This window comes from Salvelinus fontinalis, chromosome 20 (genome assembly GCF_029448725.1).
Source record: "Salvelinus fontinalis isolate EN_2023a chromosome 20, ASM2944872v1, whole genome shotgun sequence".
Classification (NCBI taxonomy): Eukaryota; Metazoa; Chordata; class Actinopteri; order Salmoniformes; family Salmonidae; genus Salvelinus; species Salvelinus fontinalis.
This window is the reverse complement of record NC_074684.1, coordinates 35,456,368-35,473,867: the sequence shown is the minus strand read 5'-3', so window position 1 is coordinate 35,473,867 and position 17,500 is coordinate 35,456,368. Positions and strand designations below refer to the sequence as shown.

At 52.9% G+C, this 17,500-nt stretch overlaps 1 protein-coding gene across 4 annotated transcripts in view; it reads right to left on the bottom strand.

Moving 5' to 3' along the window:
- The window catches only part of LOC129817780 (signal-induced proliferation-associated 1-like protein 1), a 286,608-nt gene that overhangs the window by 42,709 nt on the left and 226,399 nt on the right, over nt 1-17,500 (bottom strand). For all 4 annotated transcript variants that reach the window (XM_055873334.1, XM_055873338.1, XM_055873335.1 and 1 more), the window contains 5 exons: nt 11,449-12,028; nt 2,940-3,107; nt 2,670-2,776; nt 1,560-1,844; nt 745-888 (listed from right to left, as the gene is read on the bottom strand). In XM_055873334.1, coding sequence (XP_055729309.1) covers nt 745-888; nt 1,560-1,844; nt 2,670-2,776; nt 2,940-3,107; nt 11,449-12,028 — 1,284 coding nt within the window. The remainder of the gene's footprint in view (nt 1-744; nt 889-1,559; nt 1,845-2,669; nt 2,777-2,939; nt 3,108-11,448; nt 12,029-17,500) is intronic.

The following is a 17,500-nucleotide window of genomic DNA, read 5'->3' as shown; positions in this document are numbered from 1 at the left end:
CGCTCTGTGGGGAACGAAGGGCGCTCTGTGGGGAACGAAGGGCGCTCTGTGGGGAACGAAGGGCGCTCTGTGGGGAACGAAGGGCGCTCTGTGGGGAACGAAGGGCGCTCTGTGGGGAACGAAGGGCGCTTTGTAGGGAATAGGGTGCCATTTGCATACAATCCATGGGCAGAGACATGAGTGACTTCAAGGTCATCCTCAATGTAATGGACACAAGCTGGAAGACAGTTTTCACATGGAAAAACTAAAATGAGTTCTTATTGGATATAGTGCTTCCTTCATTTCCAAGAATTTAACCACTTCCTGAACACCTTTCAACCACTTCCTGAACACCTTTCAACCACTTCCTGAACACCTTTCAACCACTTCCTGAACACCTTTCAACCACTTCCTGAACACCTTTCAACCATTTCCTGAACACCTTTCAACCACTTCCTGAACACCTTTCAACCACTTCCTTAACACCATTCAACCACTTCCTTAACACCATTCAACCACTTCCTTAACACCATTCAACCACTTCCTTAACACCATTCAACCACTTCCTTAACACCATTCAACCACTTCCTTAACACCATTCAACCACTTCCTTAACACCATTCAACCACTTCCTTAACACCATTCAACCACTTCCTTAACACCATTCAACCACTTCCTTAACACCATTCAACCACTTCCTTAACACTTACATAAAGGGTTATATTCAATACGCTTCAGGTGACCAACACTCTTTCCATCTCTTACCCCTCAGGCATAGACTTCTGAGTCCTCCAGTGCTGCGAGGTGTCAGTGGAGCAGGAGAGGTTGGAGGGGGAAGAGCGGTTGTGAGGAGAACGGCCCAGAGCCAGAGAGGAGGTTACCGCATAGTTCTCACTCCCCGGAGACATTCTGGAAGGGTTACCAGAGAAGAAGAAACATTACATGAATCAATTAGGAGATACAGAGAGAAGACATTCACCCTCTCAACCTTGCCCCTCCTCCCAAATTCAAAACTAACTTTATTGACATCAAGGGAGCAATCTAATGTTGTCAAAGCAGCAATATTTTATTTGACGGAAATCACAAGTCCACACACTCATCCTCCCTCCCTCCACCTCTTGGTATCCAGTGGTATAGCATTGTTTCTCCCCTCCCTCCCTCCCTCCCTCCCTCCCTCCCTCCCTCCCTCCCTCCCCTTCTCCTCCCTCCCTCCCTCCCTCCCGGTATCCAGTGGTATAGCATCGTTTCTCTCCTCCCTCCCTCCCTCCCCTACTCCTCCCTCCCTCCCTCCCTCCCTCCCTCCCTCCCGGTATCCAGTGGTATAGCATCGTTTCTCTCCTCCTCCCTCCCTCCCCTTCTCCTCCCTCCCTCCCGGTATCCAGTGGTATAGCATCGTTTCTCCCCTCCCTCCCTCCCTCCCTCCCTCCCTCCCTCCTCTCCCCTCCCTCCCTCCCCCCTCCCTCCCTCCCTCCCCTTCTCCTCTCCCCTACCTCCCTCCCTCCCCTTCTCCTCTCCCCTACCTCCCTCCCTCCCCTTCTCCTCTCCCCTACCTCCCTCCCTCCCCTTCTCCTCTCCCCTACCTCTTGGTATCCAGTGGCCGTCCATCACTACTAACACTGCGTGGTATAGCTGCGTTTCTCTCTGGGCGTTCAGCAGACAGGGTCTTCCCTCCAGAGCTCCCCAGGCTGACGGCCCGGTTGGGGGTGTGCGGCTGGGGGGAGGCCGTCAGGGACTGCTGGGGGCTACTGGAGGTTCTCTGCCACTTGTTGTCTTTGTTGCGGAACGGGAACTTGTAGTCAAACGAACCACTCTCACCACTCCCCTTATACTCAACCACTGGCATACGGTAGAGCTCAGAGCAACCTCTGTAGAGAGAGTAAGGGAGAGGGAGAGAGAGGGAGGGAGAGGACGAGAGGACGAGAGAGGGATGGAGAGGACGAGAGAGGGATGGAGAGGACGAGAGAGGGATGGAGAGGACGAGAGAGGGATGGATGGAGAGGACGAGAGAGGGATGGATGGAGAGGACGAGAGGGATGGAGAGGAAGAGAGGGATGGAGAGGACGAGAGGGATGGATGGAGAGGACGAGAGAGGGATGGATGGATGGAGAGGACGAGAGTGATGGATGGATGGAGAGGACGAGAGTGATGGAGAGGACGAGAGTGATGGAGAGGACGAGAGGGATGGAGAGGACGAGAGGGATGGAGAGGACAAGAGAGAGGGATGGAGAGGACAAGAGAGGGATGGAGAGGACAAGAGAGAGGGAAATTAAGAGGAAGAGAGAGGGATGGATGGAGAGGACGAGAGAGGGATGGATGGAGAGAACGAGAGAGGGATGGATGGAGAGGACGAGAGTGATGGAGAGGAAGAGAGGGATGGAGAGGACGAGAGGGATGGAGAGGACAAGAGAGAGGGAAATTAAGAGGAAGAGAGAGGGGGAGAGGAAGAGAGAGGGGGAGAGGAAGAGAGGAGGGAGGACGAGAGGGGGTTAGAAGCACAGGTAAGTCTACACACACACACGGCTGACATGATGATGATCTCATAATCACCAGCCTGACATCACACACACCAACCCCTTAGACAAACACACACACACACACACACACACACACACACACACACACACACACACACACACACACACACACACACACACACACACACACACACACACACACACACACACACACACCTGCGTGGGGTAGCGTCTTCGTGTGGAGGGATGATGACTACCCTGACGGTGACCGACGTCCTCAGCAGGTCAATCATCTGTTCGTGGGTCAGTGTCGCAACGGAAACCTTGAACGAATAGTTTATTTTGATAAGGTGACATTTCATGGCATACCAATATACTGTTTGGTATCAATAGCAGCAAATAATTTGATACAATTTCAGAGTAATTAAAATAAACACAAGAATTATCCACACAATGAAATCTACAAGTTTGAATGAAATGACGTACCTTGCAGATTTCGACCAATCGGCTGCCCTGCCTCAGCCCCGCCTGCCAGGCGTACCCGTACGACTCCACCTCTGCCACGATGCCCTCGTAGTTGACATGGAAACCCAGCTGGCCCAGCCCGTTACGACGTAGCGTCATCTCAGATGTCTCACAACCCTTAGTCAGGTACTGGTGGGGAGGGAGGAGGAGGGGGGAGGGGGAGGAGGGGGAGGGAGGGGGAGGGAGAGGAGGGAGAGGATGGGGAGGGGGAGGGAGAGGAGGGAGAGGAGGGGGAGGAGGGGGAGGAGGGAGATGAGGGGGAGGAGGGAGGGGAGGGGGAGGAGGGGGAGGGAGGGGGAGGGAGAGGAGGGAGAGGATGGGGGAGGGGGAGGAGGAGGGAGGGGGAGGGAGAGGAGGGAGAGGAGGGAGATGAGGGGGAGGAGGGAGGGGAGGGGGAGGAGGGAGATGAGGGAGGGGAGGGGGAGGAGGGAGGGGAGGGGGAGGAGGGAGATGAGGGGGAGGGGAGGGAGATGAGGGGGAGGGGAGGGAGATGAGGGGGAGGGGAGGAGGGAGGGGAGGGAGGAGGAGGGGGGAGGGGGGGAGGAGGGAGAGGAGGGAGGGGAGGGAGGAGGAGGGGGAGGGGGAGGGAGGGGAGAGAGGAGGGAGGGGAGGGGGAGGAGGAGGGAGGGGGAGGGGGAGGAGGGAGGGGAGGGGGAGGAGGGAGATGAGGGGGAGGGAGAGGAGGGAGAGGGAGGAGAGGGAGAGGAGGGGGAGGAGGGGGAGGGAGAGGTTGATTAGTTATTATTTCTCTTAGTTGTTATTGTTGCATTGTCGAGAAGGAACCTGTACAAAATATTACACATTTCCTCTTTTTCCATTAGAGGTTGACACAGGAGTGAAAATTCATTCCTCTCCCGTCTTTTCCTGTCCATTTCTTTCCTGTATTCTACAACCCCAAACATTCCTGTCCCTTCCTGAAAAATCACTCCCTTCCCATCCCTTGCTCATTCTTTGCCCACAGAAATATGTATGCTGTAGTGTTTGTTTAGAAAGTATTACAAATCATTTCAGTACTGCAAAATGTGACTGTGATATGTGCTTATCTTAGCTATTTGAGTTAAATGCTCTTGAGTGTAGGCCTAAATCTCTCTGGATGAGCGTACTCTAAAGGACCTAAATGAAGAGGGAATTAAGGCTGGAGGATGAGGACAGAGACCTCAGCAGGATGGTCTGCTCAGCTCAGCATACATCTGTGGCCTACAGCTGAGCACCGCGCGCGTCGACACTCACCACGCGCGTCGACACTCACCACGCGCGTCGACACTCACCACGCGCGTCGACACTCACCACGCGCGTCGACACTCACCACGCGCGTCGACACTCACCACGCGCGTCGACACCCACCACGCGCGTTCGACACCCACAACGCGCGTCGACACCCACAACGCGCGTCGACACCCACAACGCGCGTCGACACCCACAACGCGCGTCGACACCCACAACGCGCGTCGACACCCACAACGCGCGTCGACACCCACAACGCGCGTCGACACCCACAACGCGCGTCGACACTCACAACGCGCGTCGACACCCACAACGCGCGTCGACACCCACAACGCGCGTCGACACCCACAACGCGCGTCGACACTCACAACGCGCGTCGACACTCACAACGCGCGTCGACACTCACAACGCGCGTCGACACTCACAACGCGCGTCGACACTCACAACGCGCGTCGACACTCACAACGCGCGTCGACACTCACAACGCGCGTCGACACTCACAACGCGCGTCGACACTCACAACGCGCGTCGACACTCACAACGCGCGTCGACACTCACAACGCGCGTCGACACTCACAACGCGCGTCGACACTCACAACGCGCGTCGACACTCACAACGCGCGTCGACACTCACAACGCGCGTCGACACTCACAACGCGCGTCGACACTCACAACGCGCGTCGACACTCACAACGCGCGTCGACATTTCCAACATGAACATAAAACGATTTAAACCTGAGAGGTAGTACTGCATGAGTCAATTTATTTTTATTTTCACTCTCTACTTCAGATGGGTTTTGTTAAATACGGGAACAATTGGGCTTGATGGGGTGCGTGCTTAGCCCCCTCCTGTACTCCCGGTTCATCCACGACTGCGTGGCTGCTCATGAATCCAACACCATCATTAAGTTTGCCGACGACACGACGGTGGTAGGCCTGATCACCAACGATGATGAGAGCCTACAAGGAGGCGGTCAGTTACCTGGCAGTGTGGTTTCTGGACAACCACCTGTCCCTCAACGCCAGTAAGACAAAGGAGCTGATCGTGGACTACAGGAAACGGAAAGCCGGGCACGCCCCTAATCACATCGACAGGGCTGCAGTGGAGTGGGTCGAGAGCTTCAAGTTCCTCTGTGTCCACATAATTAAGGACCTATCCACACACACCAAGACAGTCGTAGAGGCCACGACAACACCTCTTCTCCCTCAGGAGGATGAAACGATTTGACTGGGCCCTCAGATCTTCAAAAAGTTATACAGCTGCACCATTGAGAGCATCTTGACTGGCTGCATCACCGCTTGGTATGGCAACTGCTTGGCATCCAACCTCAAGACGCTACAGAGGTTAGTGGGTACGGCCCAGTAAATCTCTGAGCTCCCTGCCATCCAGGACCTCAAAACCAGGCAATGTCAGAGGAAAGCCTTAATAATTGTCAGAGTCCAGCCACCCTAGTCATAGACTGTTCTCCGGTACCGCACGCCGACTGGACTCTACCCCGCACGCCGACTGGACTCTACCCCGCACGCCGACTGGACTCTACCCCGCACGCCGACTGGACTCTACCCCGCACGCCGACTGGACTCTACCCCGCACGCCGACTGGACTCTACCCCGCACGCCGACTGGACTCTACCCCGCACGCCGACTGGACTCTACCCCGCACGCCGACTGGACTCTACCCCGCACGCCGACTGGACTCTACCCCGCACGCCGACTGGACTCTACCCCGCACGCCGACTGGACTCTACCCCGCACGCCGACTGGACTCTACCCCGCACGCCGACTGGACTCTACCCCGCACGCCGACTGGACTCTACCCCGCACGCCGACTGGACTCTACCCCGCACGCCGACTGGACTCTACCCCGCACGCCGACTGGACTCTACCCCGCACGCCGACTGGACTCCATACTATAGTGACACTCACACACACACACACACACACACACACACACACACTTTCACTCTTCACATAAGCTGCTGCTACTCTGTTTATTATCTATCCTGATTGTCTAGTCACTTTTACTCCTACCTACATATATATATATATATATATATTACCTCAATTACCTCAAATGCTTGTACTTCTCCACATTGACTCGGTATTGGTACTCCTCGTATATAGCCTCGATATTGTTGTTTTTGAGTGTTACTATTTCTTGCCATTTTTTAAAATATATATTTTTTAAGCTCTGCATTGTTGGTTAAGGGCTTGAAAGTAATCATTTCAGGGTAAAGTCTACACCCGTTTTGGATTCGGCTCATGTGACTAACAGAATTTGATTTGGTGATTCAAGACTTGTCCGTTAGTATCGGCATGCATAAAAAGGTCCTCTGATGTTTTCAGACAGGTCACTGACATAACTGGGAGTGCAGTAGAAATGGCTGAGTGTGTGTGTGTGTGTGTGTGTGTGTGTGTGTGTGTGTGTGTGTGTGTGTGTGTGTGTGTGTGTCTGTGTGGTTTTCTTTAGTCGGGTACAGGAATGAGGGCTCTTAAGCTAAAGAGGAACTGAGAGGCCCTGTGATATATATAAATATATTATATATATATATATAATATAAATACAGCTAGCTTAGGGCTCCGACTGGACAGACGACTGTCCTCGTGGTGACCTAAATTTAATTTCTTTTGAAAATCCTATTTTCCCCAACCAACTAACCATAACCTACATTAAAATAGCCTTTGTCCTCACGAGGGACAATTTTCCTTGTATTACTATGCTTGTGGGGACCGGAGGTCTCTCTCGCCAAACTTCACACACTGACTGATGAATAAGTTATTCAGTAGACATTCCTGGCTGCTTTGAAAAGACTCTTTGTGCTTAAACGGACAGGGACTGTTTCGAGGCGGATAGGGACTGTTTCGAGGAGGATAGGGACTGTTTCGAAGCCGATAGGGACTGTTTCGAGGCGGATAGGGACTGTTTCGAGGAGGATAGGGACTGTTTCGAGGCGGATAGGGACTGTTTCGAGGCGGATAGGGACTGTTTCGAGGCAGATAGGGACTGTTTCGAGGCAGATAGGGACTGTTTCGAGGCGGATAGGGACTGTTTCTGTTTCGAGGCAGATAGGGACTGTTTCTGTTTCGAGGCGGATAGGGACTGTTTCTGTTTCGAGGCGGATAGGGACTGTTTCGAGGCGGATAGGGACTGTTTCGAAGCGGATAGGGACTGTTTCGAAGCGGATAGGGACTGTTTCGAAGCGGATAGGGACTGTTTCGAAGCGGATAGGGACTGTTTCGAAGCGGATAGGGACTGTTTCGAAGCGGATAGGGACTGTTTCGAAGCGGATAGGGACTGTTTCGAGGAGGATAGGGACTGTTTCGAGGAGGATAGGGACTGTTTCGAGGAGGATAGGGACTGTTTCGAGGAGGATAGGGACTGTTTCGAAGCGGATAGGGACTGTTTCGAGGAGGATAGGGACTGTTTCTGTTTCGAGGCGGATAGGGACTGTTTCTGTTTCGAAGCGGATAGGGACTGTTTCGAGGCCGATAGGGACTGTTTCGAGGAGGATAGGGACTGTTTCGAGGCGGATAGGGACTGTTTCGAGGCGGATAGGGACTGTTTCGAGGCGGATAGGGACTGTTTCGAGGCGGATAGGGACTGTTTCGAGGCGGATAGGGACTGTTTCGAGGCGGATAGGGACTGTTTCGAGGCGGATAGGGACTGTTTCGAGGCGGATAGGGACTGTTTCGAGGCGGATAGGGACCGTTTCGAGGCGGATAGGGACTGTTTCGAGACCGATAGGGACTGTTGTGAGACGGATAGGGACCGTTTCGAGGAGGATAGGGACCGTTTCGAGGAGGATAGGGACCGTTTCGAGGAGGATAGGGACTGTTTTGAGGCGGATAGGTACTGTTTCGAGGCGGATAGGGACTGTTTCTGTTTCGAAGCGGATAGGTACTGTTTCTGTTTCGAAGCGGATAGGTACTGTTTCTGTTTCGAAGCGGATAGGTACTGTTTCGAGGCGGATAGGGACTGTTTCTGTTTCGAAGCGGATAGGGACTGTTTCGAAGCGGATAGGGACTGTTTCTGTTTCGAGGCGGATAGGGACTGTTTCGAGGCGGATAGGGACTGTTTCGAGGAGGATAGGGACTGTTTCGAGGCGGATAGGGACTGTTTCGAGGCGGATAGGGACTGTTTCGAGGCGGATAGGGACTGTTTCGAGGCGGATAGGGACTGTTTCGAGGAGGATAGGGACTGTTTCGAGGCGGATAGGGACTATTTCTGTTTCGAGGCGAATAGGGACTGTTTCGAGGCGGATAGGGACTGTTTCTGTTTCGAAGCGGATAGGGACTGTTTCGAGGCGGATAGGGACTGTTTCTGTTTCGAGGTTGATAGGGACTGTTTCGAAGCTGATAGGGACTGTTTCGAAGCGGATAGAGACTGTTTCGAAGCGGATAGAGACTGTTTCGAGGCGGATAGGGACTGTTTCGAGGCGGATAGGGACTGTTTCGAGGCGGATAGGGACTGTTTCGAGGCGGATAGGGACTGTTTCGAGGCGGATAGGGACTGTTTCGAGGCGGATAGGGACTGTTTCGAGGCGGATAGGGACTGTTTCGAGGCGGATAGGGACTGTTTCGAGGCGGATAGGGACTGTTTCGAGGCGGATAGGGACCGTTTCGAGGCGGATAGGGACCGTTTCGAGGCGGATAGGGACTGTTGTGAGACGGATAGGGACTGTTTCGAGGAGGATAGGGACCGTTTCGAGGCGGATAGGGACCGTTTCGAGGCGGATAGGGACTGTTTCGAGAACGATAGGTACTGTTTCTGTTTCGAAGCGGATAGGGACTGTTTCGAAGCGGATAGGTACTGTTTCTGTTTCGAGGCGGATAGGGACTGTTTCGAGGCGGATAGGGACTGTTTCTGTTTCGAGCTAGATAGGGACTGTTTCGAAGCGGATAGGGACTGTTTCGAGGAGGATAGGGACTGTTTCGAGGAGGATAGGGACTGTTTCGAGGCCGATAGGGACTGTTTCGAGGAGGATAGGGACTGTTTCGAGGCGGATAGGGACTGTTTCGAGGCGGATAGGGACTGTTTCGAGGCGGATAGGGACTGTTTCGAGGCGGATAGGGACTGTTTCGAGGCGGATAGGGACTGTTTCGAGGCGGATAGGGACTGTTTCGAGGCGGATAGGGAGTGTTTCGAGGCGGATAGGGACTGTTTCGAGGCGGATAGGGACTGTTTCGAGGCGGATAGGGACTGTTTCGAGACCGATAGGGACTGTTGTGAGACGGATAGGGACCGTTTCGAGGAGGATAGGGACCGTTTCGAGGAGGATAGGGACTGTTTCGAGGCGGATAGGGACTGTTTCGAGGCGGATAGGGAGTGTTTCGAGGCGGATAGGGACTGTTTCGAGGCGGATAGGGACTGTTTCGAGACCGATAGGGACTGTTGTGAGACGGATAGGGACCGTTTCGAGGAGGATAGGGACCGTTTCGAGGAGGATAGGGACCGTTTCGAGGAGGATAGGGACCGTTTCGAGGAGGATAGGGACCGTTTCGAGGAGGATAGGGACCGTTTCGAGGCGGATAGGGACTGTTTCGAAGCCGATAGGGACTGTTTCGAAGCCGATAGGGACTGTTTCGAGACCGATAGGGACTGTTGTGAGACGGATAGGGACCGTTTCGAGGAGGATAGGGACCGTTTCGAGGAGGATAGGGACCGTTTCGAGGCGGATAGGGACTGTTTTGAGCTGGATAGGGACTGTTTCGAGGCGGATAGGGACTGTTTCGAAGCCGATAGGGACTGTTTCGAGGCGGATAGGGACTGTTTCGAAGCCGATAGGGACTGTTTCGAAGCCGATTGGGACTGTTTCGAAGCCGATAGGGACTGTTTCGAAGCCAATAGGGACTGTTTCGAAGCCGATAGGGACTGTTTCGAAGCCGATAGGGACTGTTTCGAGACTGATAGGGACTGTTTCGAGGCGGATAGGGACTGTTTCGAGGCGGATAGGGACTGTTGTGAGACCGATAGGGACTGTTTCGAGGCGGATAGGGACTGTTTTGAAGTGGATAGGGAGTACATAGTACATAATGCTTTCTGCAGTCTGTGTGTGTTTGACCACTTGCAGGAAGACGAGTGGTGAGTGTGTGTAGTCCCAACACATTATTCCTGTCTCCTTCTACCTGCTCCCTCACACAAAGAGCACAGACTGGAGATCAACACATCACACAGAAACAAGCAGATACACTCTATTGAACATTGTGTCTGAAAGCGCTGTGAAAGCATTTGTGAAAGCCCTGTGAAAGCGCTGTGAAAGCGCTGTGAAAGCATTTGTGAAAGCCCTGTGAAAGCGCTGTGAAAGCGCTGTGAAAGCATTTGTGAAAGCACTGTGAAAGCGCTGTGAAAGCCCTGTGAAAGCATTTGTGAAAGCACTGTGAAAGCGCTGTGAAAGCCCTGTGAAAGCGCTGTGAAAGCGCTGTGAAAGCATTTGTGAAAGCACTGTGAAAGCATTCGTGAAAGCGCTGTGAAAGCATTCGTGAAAGCCCTGTGAAAGCCCTGTGAAAGCATTCGGGAAAGCCCTGTGAAAGCCCTGTGAAAGCATTCGTGAAAGCCCTGTGAAAGCCCTGTGAAAGCATTCGGGAAAGCCCTGTGAAAGCCCTGTGAAAGCCCTGTGAAAGCATTCGTGATCAACTGGCATTTCCCTCTTCTTGAACGCATCTACTAACACAGAACAGACACTGTTTGTATTGTGTGTGTGTGTGCGTGTGTGTGCGAGCGTGTAGGTATGCGTGTGGATGTGTGTGTGTGTGTGTGTGTGTGTGTGTGTGTGTGTGTGTGTATGTGTGTGTGTGTATGTGCGTGCATCACACCATTGAGTGGGTTGGAGGAAACGGAAGAAGTCTTTCAGAACCAGCTGATGACGCTGATTACATAAGGAAATGTTTTACCTCGCTTGTTGCCACGGTAACAGTTTAGAACCATCACCCGAGCAATTATAACCAAGCATGCATCCCAAATGACACACTACTCCATATATAGGGCACTACTTTGACCAGGGCACATAGAGCTCTGGTCTAAAGTAGTGCACTACATAGGGAATAGGGCTCCAATTTGGGCTGTAACCCTAGTCTGCCCAGAGATTCTAATGACCCTTCACTAGATAAGTAGTCATAAGATCACATCATCAGTACGCAGACTAGACCACAACGACTTCTGACTGAAACAATAGAAGACACTGGAATGTAGTGTGTGTGTGTGTGTGTGTGTGTGTGTGTGTGTGTGTGTGTGTGTGTCTCTCCTCACCTCCAGTCGTTTCACCACCTCTCTGAAGTCCTCTGTGTTGTTACTAACAGACCTCAGAGACACACTCTCCCCTCTCTCATAGAAGATCCTCATGGAGGCGGGACTCCCCAGCGTCCAGCCAATCACGTCCTTAGTAGCACAGTTAAACACCACGGCCTTGGCCTCCTGATCCAATAGGATGAGGAAGTCGTTGGAGATAGCCAATAGCGCTTCGAGCTCTCCTCCCGCCCCATGATCCTCGGCGTGGACCGCCCACGTGACGGCGCCGAGGCTCCGAAGCTCCGCTCCCGTGTACGGCCGGCTCTTCTCCTTCCTCTTGTGAGCCAATGAGATGAAGGGGAATTTCCCGGACGGGTCGATGGGGGTCGACGTGGTGTGGCGCTCTGCCAGGTCTCTGAGGTACTCCTGACGTGTTCGCGTCGCCATGGCGCGAAACTTGTGCGATTTGTGGGCGGCGTTCTCTGCGTTGATGATCTTGGCCAATAGGAAGTCCCGGAACACGGAGGACTTTGGGAAGGACACGTCCTCTGGGATGGGAGGGCCGAAGGACGGTACGTCACGAGAACGAGTGACCGCCACGCTAAGCAGGCGAAAAGAGAGAGAGAAAGAGACTATTAAGGCATGAATGCACAAGATGGGTAAGTACTGACACACTGCTAGGATATAATATATTATTAAATAAATCAAATGTAATAAAATGTCAAACAAGGTCTCTCCATCCCTTCCCCTCTCCCCCCCATCCCTCCCCCTCAGCTCTCTCCCATCCCTCCCCCTCTCCTCTCTTCCCCATCCCTCTCCTCTCTTCCCCATCCCTTCCCCTCTCCCCCCATCCCTCCCCCTCAGCTCTCTCCCATTCCTCCCCCTCAGCTCTCTCCCATCCCTCCCCCCATCCTCTCTTCCCCATCCCTCTCCTCTCTTCCCCATCCCTCCCCCTCTCCTCTCTTCCCCATCCCTCTCCTCTCTTCCCCATCCTCTCTTCCCCATCTCTCTCCTCTCTTCCCCCCCCCACCTCACTCTTCCTCTCTCCCCCATCCCTCCCTCTCACTAAACCCCCCCCCCCTCTCTCTCCCATCTCTACCATCCCTGTAGTGTTATCAGGACTAGAGACAGAGCTGTAGTGTTATCAGGACTAGAGACAGAGCTGTAGTGTTATCAGGACTAGAGACAGAGCTGTAGTGTTATCAGGACTAGAGACAGAGCTGTAGTGTTATCAGGACTAGAGACAGAGCTGTAGTGTTATCAGGACTAGAGACAGAGCTGTAGTGTTATCAGGACTAGAGACAGAGCTGTAGCGTTATCAGGACTAGAGACAGAGCTGTAGCGTTATCAGGACTAGAGACAGAGCTGTAGCGTTATCAGGACTAGAGACAGAGCTGTAGCGTTATCAGGACTAGAGACAGAGCTGTAGCGTTATCAGGACTAGAGACAGAGCTGTAGCGTTATCAGGACTAGAGACAGAGCTGTAGCGTTATCAGGACTAGAGACAGAGCTGTAGCGTTATCAGGACTAGAGACAGAGCTGTAGCGTTATCAGGACTAGAGACAGAGCTGTAGCGTTATCAGGACTAGAGACAGAGCTGTAGCGTTATCAGGACTAGAGACAGAGCTGTAGCGTTATCAGGACTAGAGACAGAGCTGTAGCGTTATCAGGACTAGAGACAGAGCTGTAGCGTTATCAGGACTAGAGACAGAGCTGTAGCGTTATCAGGACTAGAGACAGAGCTGTAGCGTTATCAGGACTAGAGACAGAGCTGTAGCGTTATCAGGACTAGAGACAGAGCTGTAGCGTTATCAGGACTAGAGACAGAGCTGTAGCGTTATCAGGACTAGAGACAGAGCTGTAGCGTTATCAGGACTAGAGACAGAGCTGTAGTGTTATCAGGACTAGAGACAGAGCTGTAGTGTTATCAGGACTAGAGACAGAGCTGTAGTGTTATCAGGACTAGAGACAGAGCTGTAGTGTTATCAGGACTAGAGACAGAGCTGTAGTGTTATCAGGACTAGAGACAGAGCTGTAGAGTTATCAGGACTAGAGACAGAGCTGTAGTGTTATCAGGACTAGAGACAGAGCTGTAGTGTTATCAGGACTAGAGACAGAGCTGTAGAGTTATCAGGACTAGAGACAGAGCTGTAGTGTTATCAGGACTAGAGACAGAGCTGTAGTGTTATCAGGACTAGAGACAGAGCTGTAGTGTTATCAGGACTAGAGACAGAGCTGTAGCGTTATCAGGACTAGAGACAGAGCTGTAGTGTTATCAGGACTAGAGACAGAGCTGTAGTGTTATCAGGACTAGAGACAGAGCTGTAGTGTTATCAGGACTAGAGACAGAGCTGTAGTGTTATCAGGACTAGAGACAGAGCTGTAGTGTTATCAGGACTAGAGACAGAGCTGTAGTGTTATCAGGACTAGAGACAGAGCTGTAGTGTTATCAGGACTAGAGACAGAGCTGTAGTGTTATCAGGACTAGAGACAGAGCTGTAGTGTTATCAGGACTAGAGACAGAGCTGTAGAGTTATCAGGACTAGAGACAGAGCTGTAGTGTTATCAGGACTAGAGACAGAGCTGTAGTGTTATCAGGACTAGAGACAGAGCTGTAGAGTTATCAGGACTAGAGACAGAGCTGTAGTGTTATCAGGACTAGAGACAGAGCTGTAGTGTTATCAGGACTAGAGACAGAGCTGTAGTGTTATCAGGACTAGAGACAGAGCTGTAGAGTTATCAGGACTAGAGACAGAGCTGTAGTGTTATCAGGACTAGAGACAGAGCTGTAGTGTTATCAGGACTAGAGACAGAGCTGTAGTGTTATCAGGACTAGAGACAGAGCTGTAGTGTTATCAGGACTAGAGACAGAGCTGTAGTGTTATCAGGACTAGAGACAGAGCTGTAGTGTTATCAGGACTAGAGACAGAGCTGTAGTGTTATCAGGACTAGAGACAGAGCTGTAGTGTTATCAGGACTAGAGACAGAGCTGTAGTGTTATCAGGACTAGAGACAGAGCTGTAGTGTTATCAGGACTAGAGACAGAGCTGTAGTGTTATCAGGACTAGAGACAGAGCTGTAGTGTTATCAGGACTAGAGACTAAATGAGTCCTGTCCTATTCTGTTTTACAGCCAGAACCATTAAGTTACTCTGATAAGTAAATTAGCCCAAATCACTGAACTGGTTTGGCGTGTTTGACATTTTCTTAGCGAACAAATCGGTCAACCCTGTTGAGTGCCTCTCTTTCTCGTGTGTGTGTGTGTGTGTGTGTGTGTGTGTGTGTGTGTGTGTGTGTGTGTGTGTGTGTGTGTGTGTGTCTGTCTGTCTGTCTCTTAGGACGTGTTGACACTTACATGTGCTATTAGCTGATTGGAAAGGTTAGATGGAAAGAGGAAGTAGAGAGAGAGAAACCTGGACATACACGATTAGCCTAGCGCGCTACACGTCCTTTAGAATACGATAGAGTTCACCTTGGACGTAACACGTGTAATTGTGTCTGTTTTACGTTACGCTCCACGGCTATGGTTTACCTTGCTTCAAGAATAGTCAACAGCCATTGTCCATCAAATAACCCTTCAACAACAATTTCTGCAGCCCCGTGGAAATCTAAAATTAACATAATAAATTAAATCTGTCCATTTAAACTAGAGACACATGGACTGCGTCTCAATACACTGCATCCGCCGATTTCGCCATTCCGCATCTGGTGGCCGAGCTAGAGGGGGGTTTGTCTGGTGGCCGAGCTAGAGGGGGGTTTGTCTGGTGGCCGAGCTAGAGGGGGGTTTGTCTGGTGGCCGAGCTAGAGGGGGGTTTGCCTGGTGGCCGAGCTAGAGGGGGGTTTGCCTGGTGGCCGAGCTAGAGGGGGGTTTGTCTGGTGGCCGAGCTAGAGGGGGGTTTGTCTGGTGGCCGAGCTAGAGGGGGGTTTGTCTGGTGGCCGAGCTAGAGGGGGGTTTGTCTGGTGGCCGAGCTAGAGGGGGGATTGTCTGGTGGCCGAGCTAGAGGGGGGTTTGTCTGGTGGCCGAGCTAGAGGGGGGTTTGTCTGGTGGCCGAGCTAGAGGGGGGTTTGTCTGGTGGCCGAGCTAGAGGGGGGTTTGTCTGGTGGCCGAGCTAGAGGGGGGTTTGTCTGGTGGCCGAGCTAGAGGGGGGTTTGTCTGGTGGCCGAGCTAGAGGGGGGTTTGTCTGGTGGCCGAGCTAGAGGGGGGTTTGTCTGGTGGCCGAGCTAGAGGGGGGTTTGTCTGGTGGCCGAGCTAGAGGGGGGTTTGTCTGGTGGCCGAGCTAGAGGGGGGGGGTTTGTCTGGTGGCCGAGCTAGAGGGGGGTTTGTCTGGTGGCCGAGCTAGAGGGGGGTTTGTCTGGTGGCCGAGCTAGAGGGGGGTTTGTCTGGTGGCCGAGCTAGAGGGGGGTTTGTCTGGTGGCCGAGCTAGAGGGGGGGTTTGTCTGGTGGCCGAGCTAGAGGGGGGTTTGTCTGGTGGCCGAGCTAGAGGGGGGTTTGTCTGGTGGCCGAGCTAGAGGGGGGTTTGTCTGGTGGCCGAGCTAGAGGGGGGTTTGTCTGGTGGCCGAGCTAGAGGGGGGTTTGTCTGGTGGCCGAGCTAGAGGGGGGTTTGTCTGGTGGCCGAGCTAGAGGGGGGGTTTGTCTGGTGGCCGAGCTAGAGGGGGGTTTGTCTGGTGGCCGAGCTAGAGGGGGGTTTGTCTGGTGGCCGAGCTAGAGGGTGGTTTGTCTGGTGGCCGAGCTAGAGGGTGGTTTGTCTGGTGGCCGAGCTAGAGGGGGTTTGTCTGGTGGCCGAGCTAGAGGGGGGTTTGCCTGGTGGCCGAGCTAGAGGGGGGTTTGTCTGGTGGCCGAGCTAGAGGGGGGTTTGTCTGGTGGCCGAGCTAGAGGGGGTTTGTCTGGTGGCCGAGCTAGAGGGGGGTTTGCCTGGTGGCCGAGCTAGAGGGGGGTTTGTCTGGTGGCCGAGCTAGAGGGGGGTTTGTCTGGTGGCCGAGCTAGAGGGGGGTTTGCCTGGTGGCCGAGCTAGAGGGGGGTTTGTCTGGTGGCCGAGCTAGAGGGGCGTTTGTCTGGTGGCCGAGCTAGAGGGGGGTTTGTCTGGTGGCCGAGCTACAGGGGGGTTTGTCTGGTGGCCGAGCTAGAGGGGAGTTTGTCTCTCCGAACAGTTTGGCATACCAACTCTCCCCCCAATCCCTCCCCCTCTCCACCATCCCTCCCCCTCTCCAAACGGTTTGGCCTACCAACTCTCCCCCATCCCTCCCCCTCTCCACCATCCCTCCCCCTCTCCACCATCCCTCCCCCTCTCCACCATCCCTCCCCCCCATCCCTTCCCCCTCTCCCCCACCCCCCCCCCTTCTCCCCCATCCCTCCCCCCTTCTCCCCCATCCCTCCCCCCTCTCCCCCATCCCTCCCCCTCTCCGAACGGTTTGGTCTACCAACACATTTTTTATCAAATATTTCTATAGCTTAATTAAGGTGTCTTAAAATTCAAAATCAAATAGCTAAATTAACCTTGGTGTGACAATCTTAAAACAATTCCATATGTTAGCTTGGTAGAACCCGGTAGATCACCTAACATTTCTGTAAAAAAAAACAACAATAAATCCCCGCGGTCCACACACAGATTTGTTTCGCGCTGTTGATGGTAGGTGCACTTGATTCAGCAGCGCCAGGGAGACAAAGTGTTCCTATTTTGAACCATTTCATATGTCTTCAGGTAGAAGTCTGCCTACCCGGTAGAGAGCAAATCAAGTGCACCTACAGGCCTCCCGCTGGCCAATCAGATAGCTCAGATCACTGTTTCTGCAGTTTCCTGGAGCCAAAAGAAGCCTTGAACGCACAGCAAAGACGATAATGTGAAATTTCAAACCTTTTAAAACCATGACTAGAGAGAGAGATTTAATGAATACAGCAAAGAGCTGCTGGTTTTATGAGTCAGCTCATGTGAAGTCGTTATTCAACACATCTTTGTTCGTCAGTTTTATAAAGCCAGAAAACACTCGTTTCCATAAACCGATGTTGTTGTTGTTCGTGGCTTTTTTAATATCGACTTCACCTTCTCTGGTCATAGAAGTAACAACATGAACTGGTA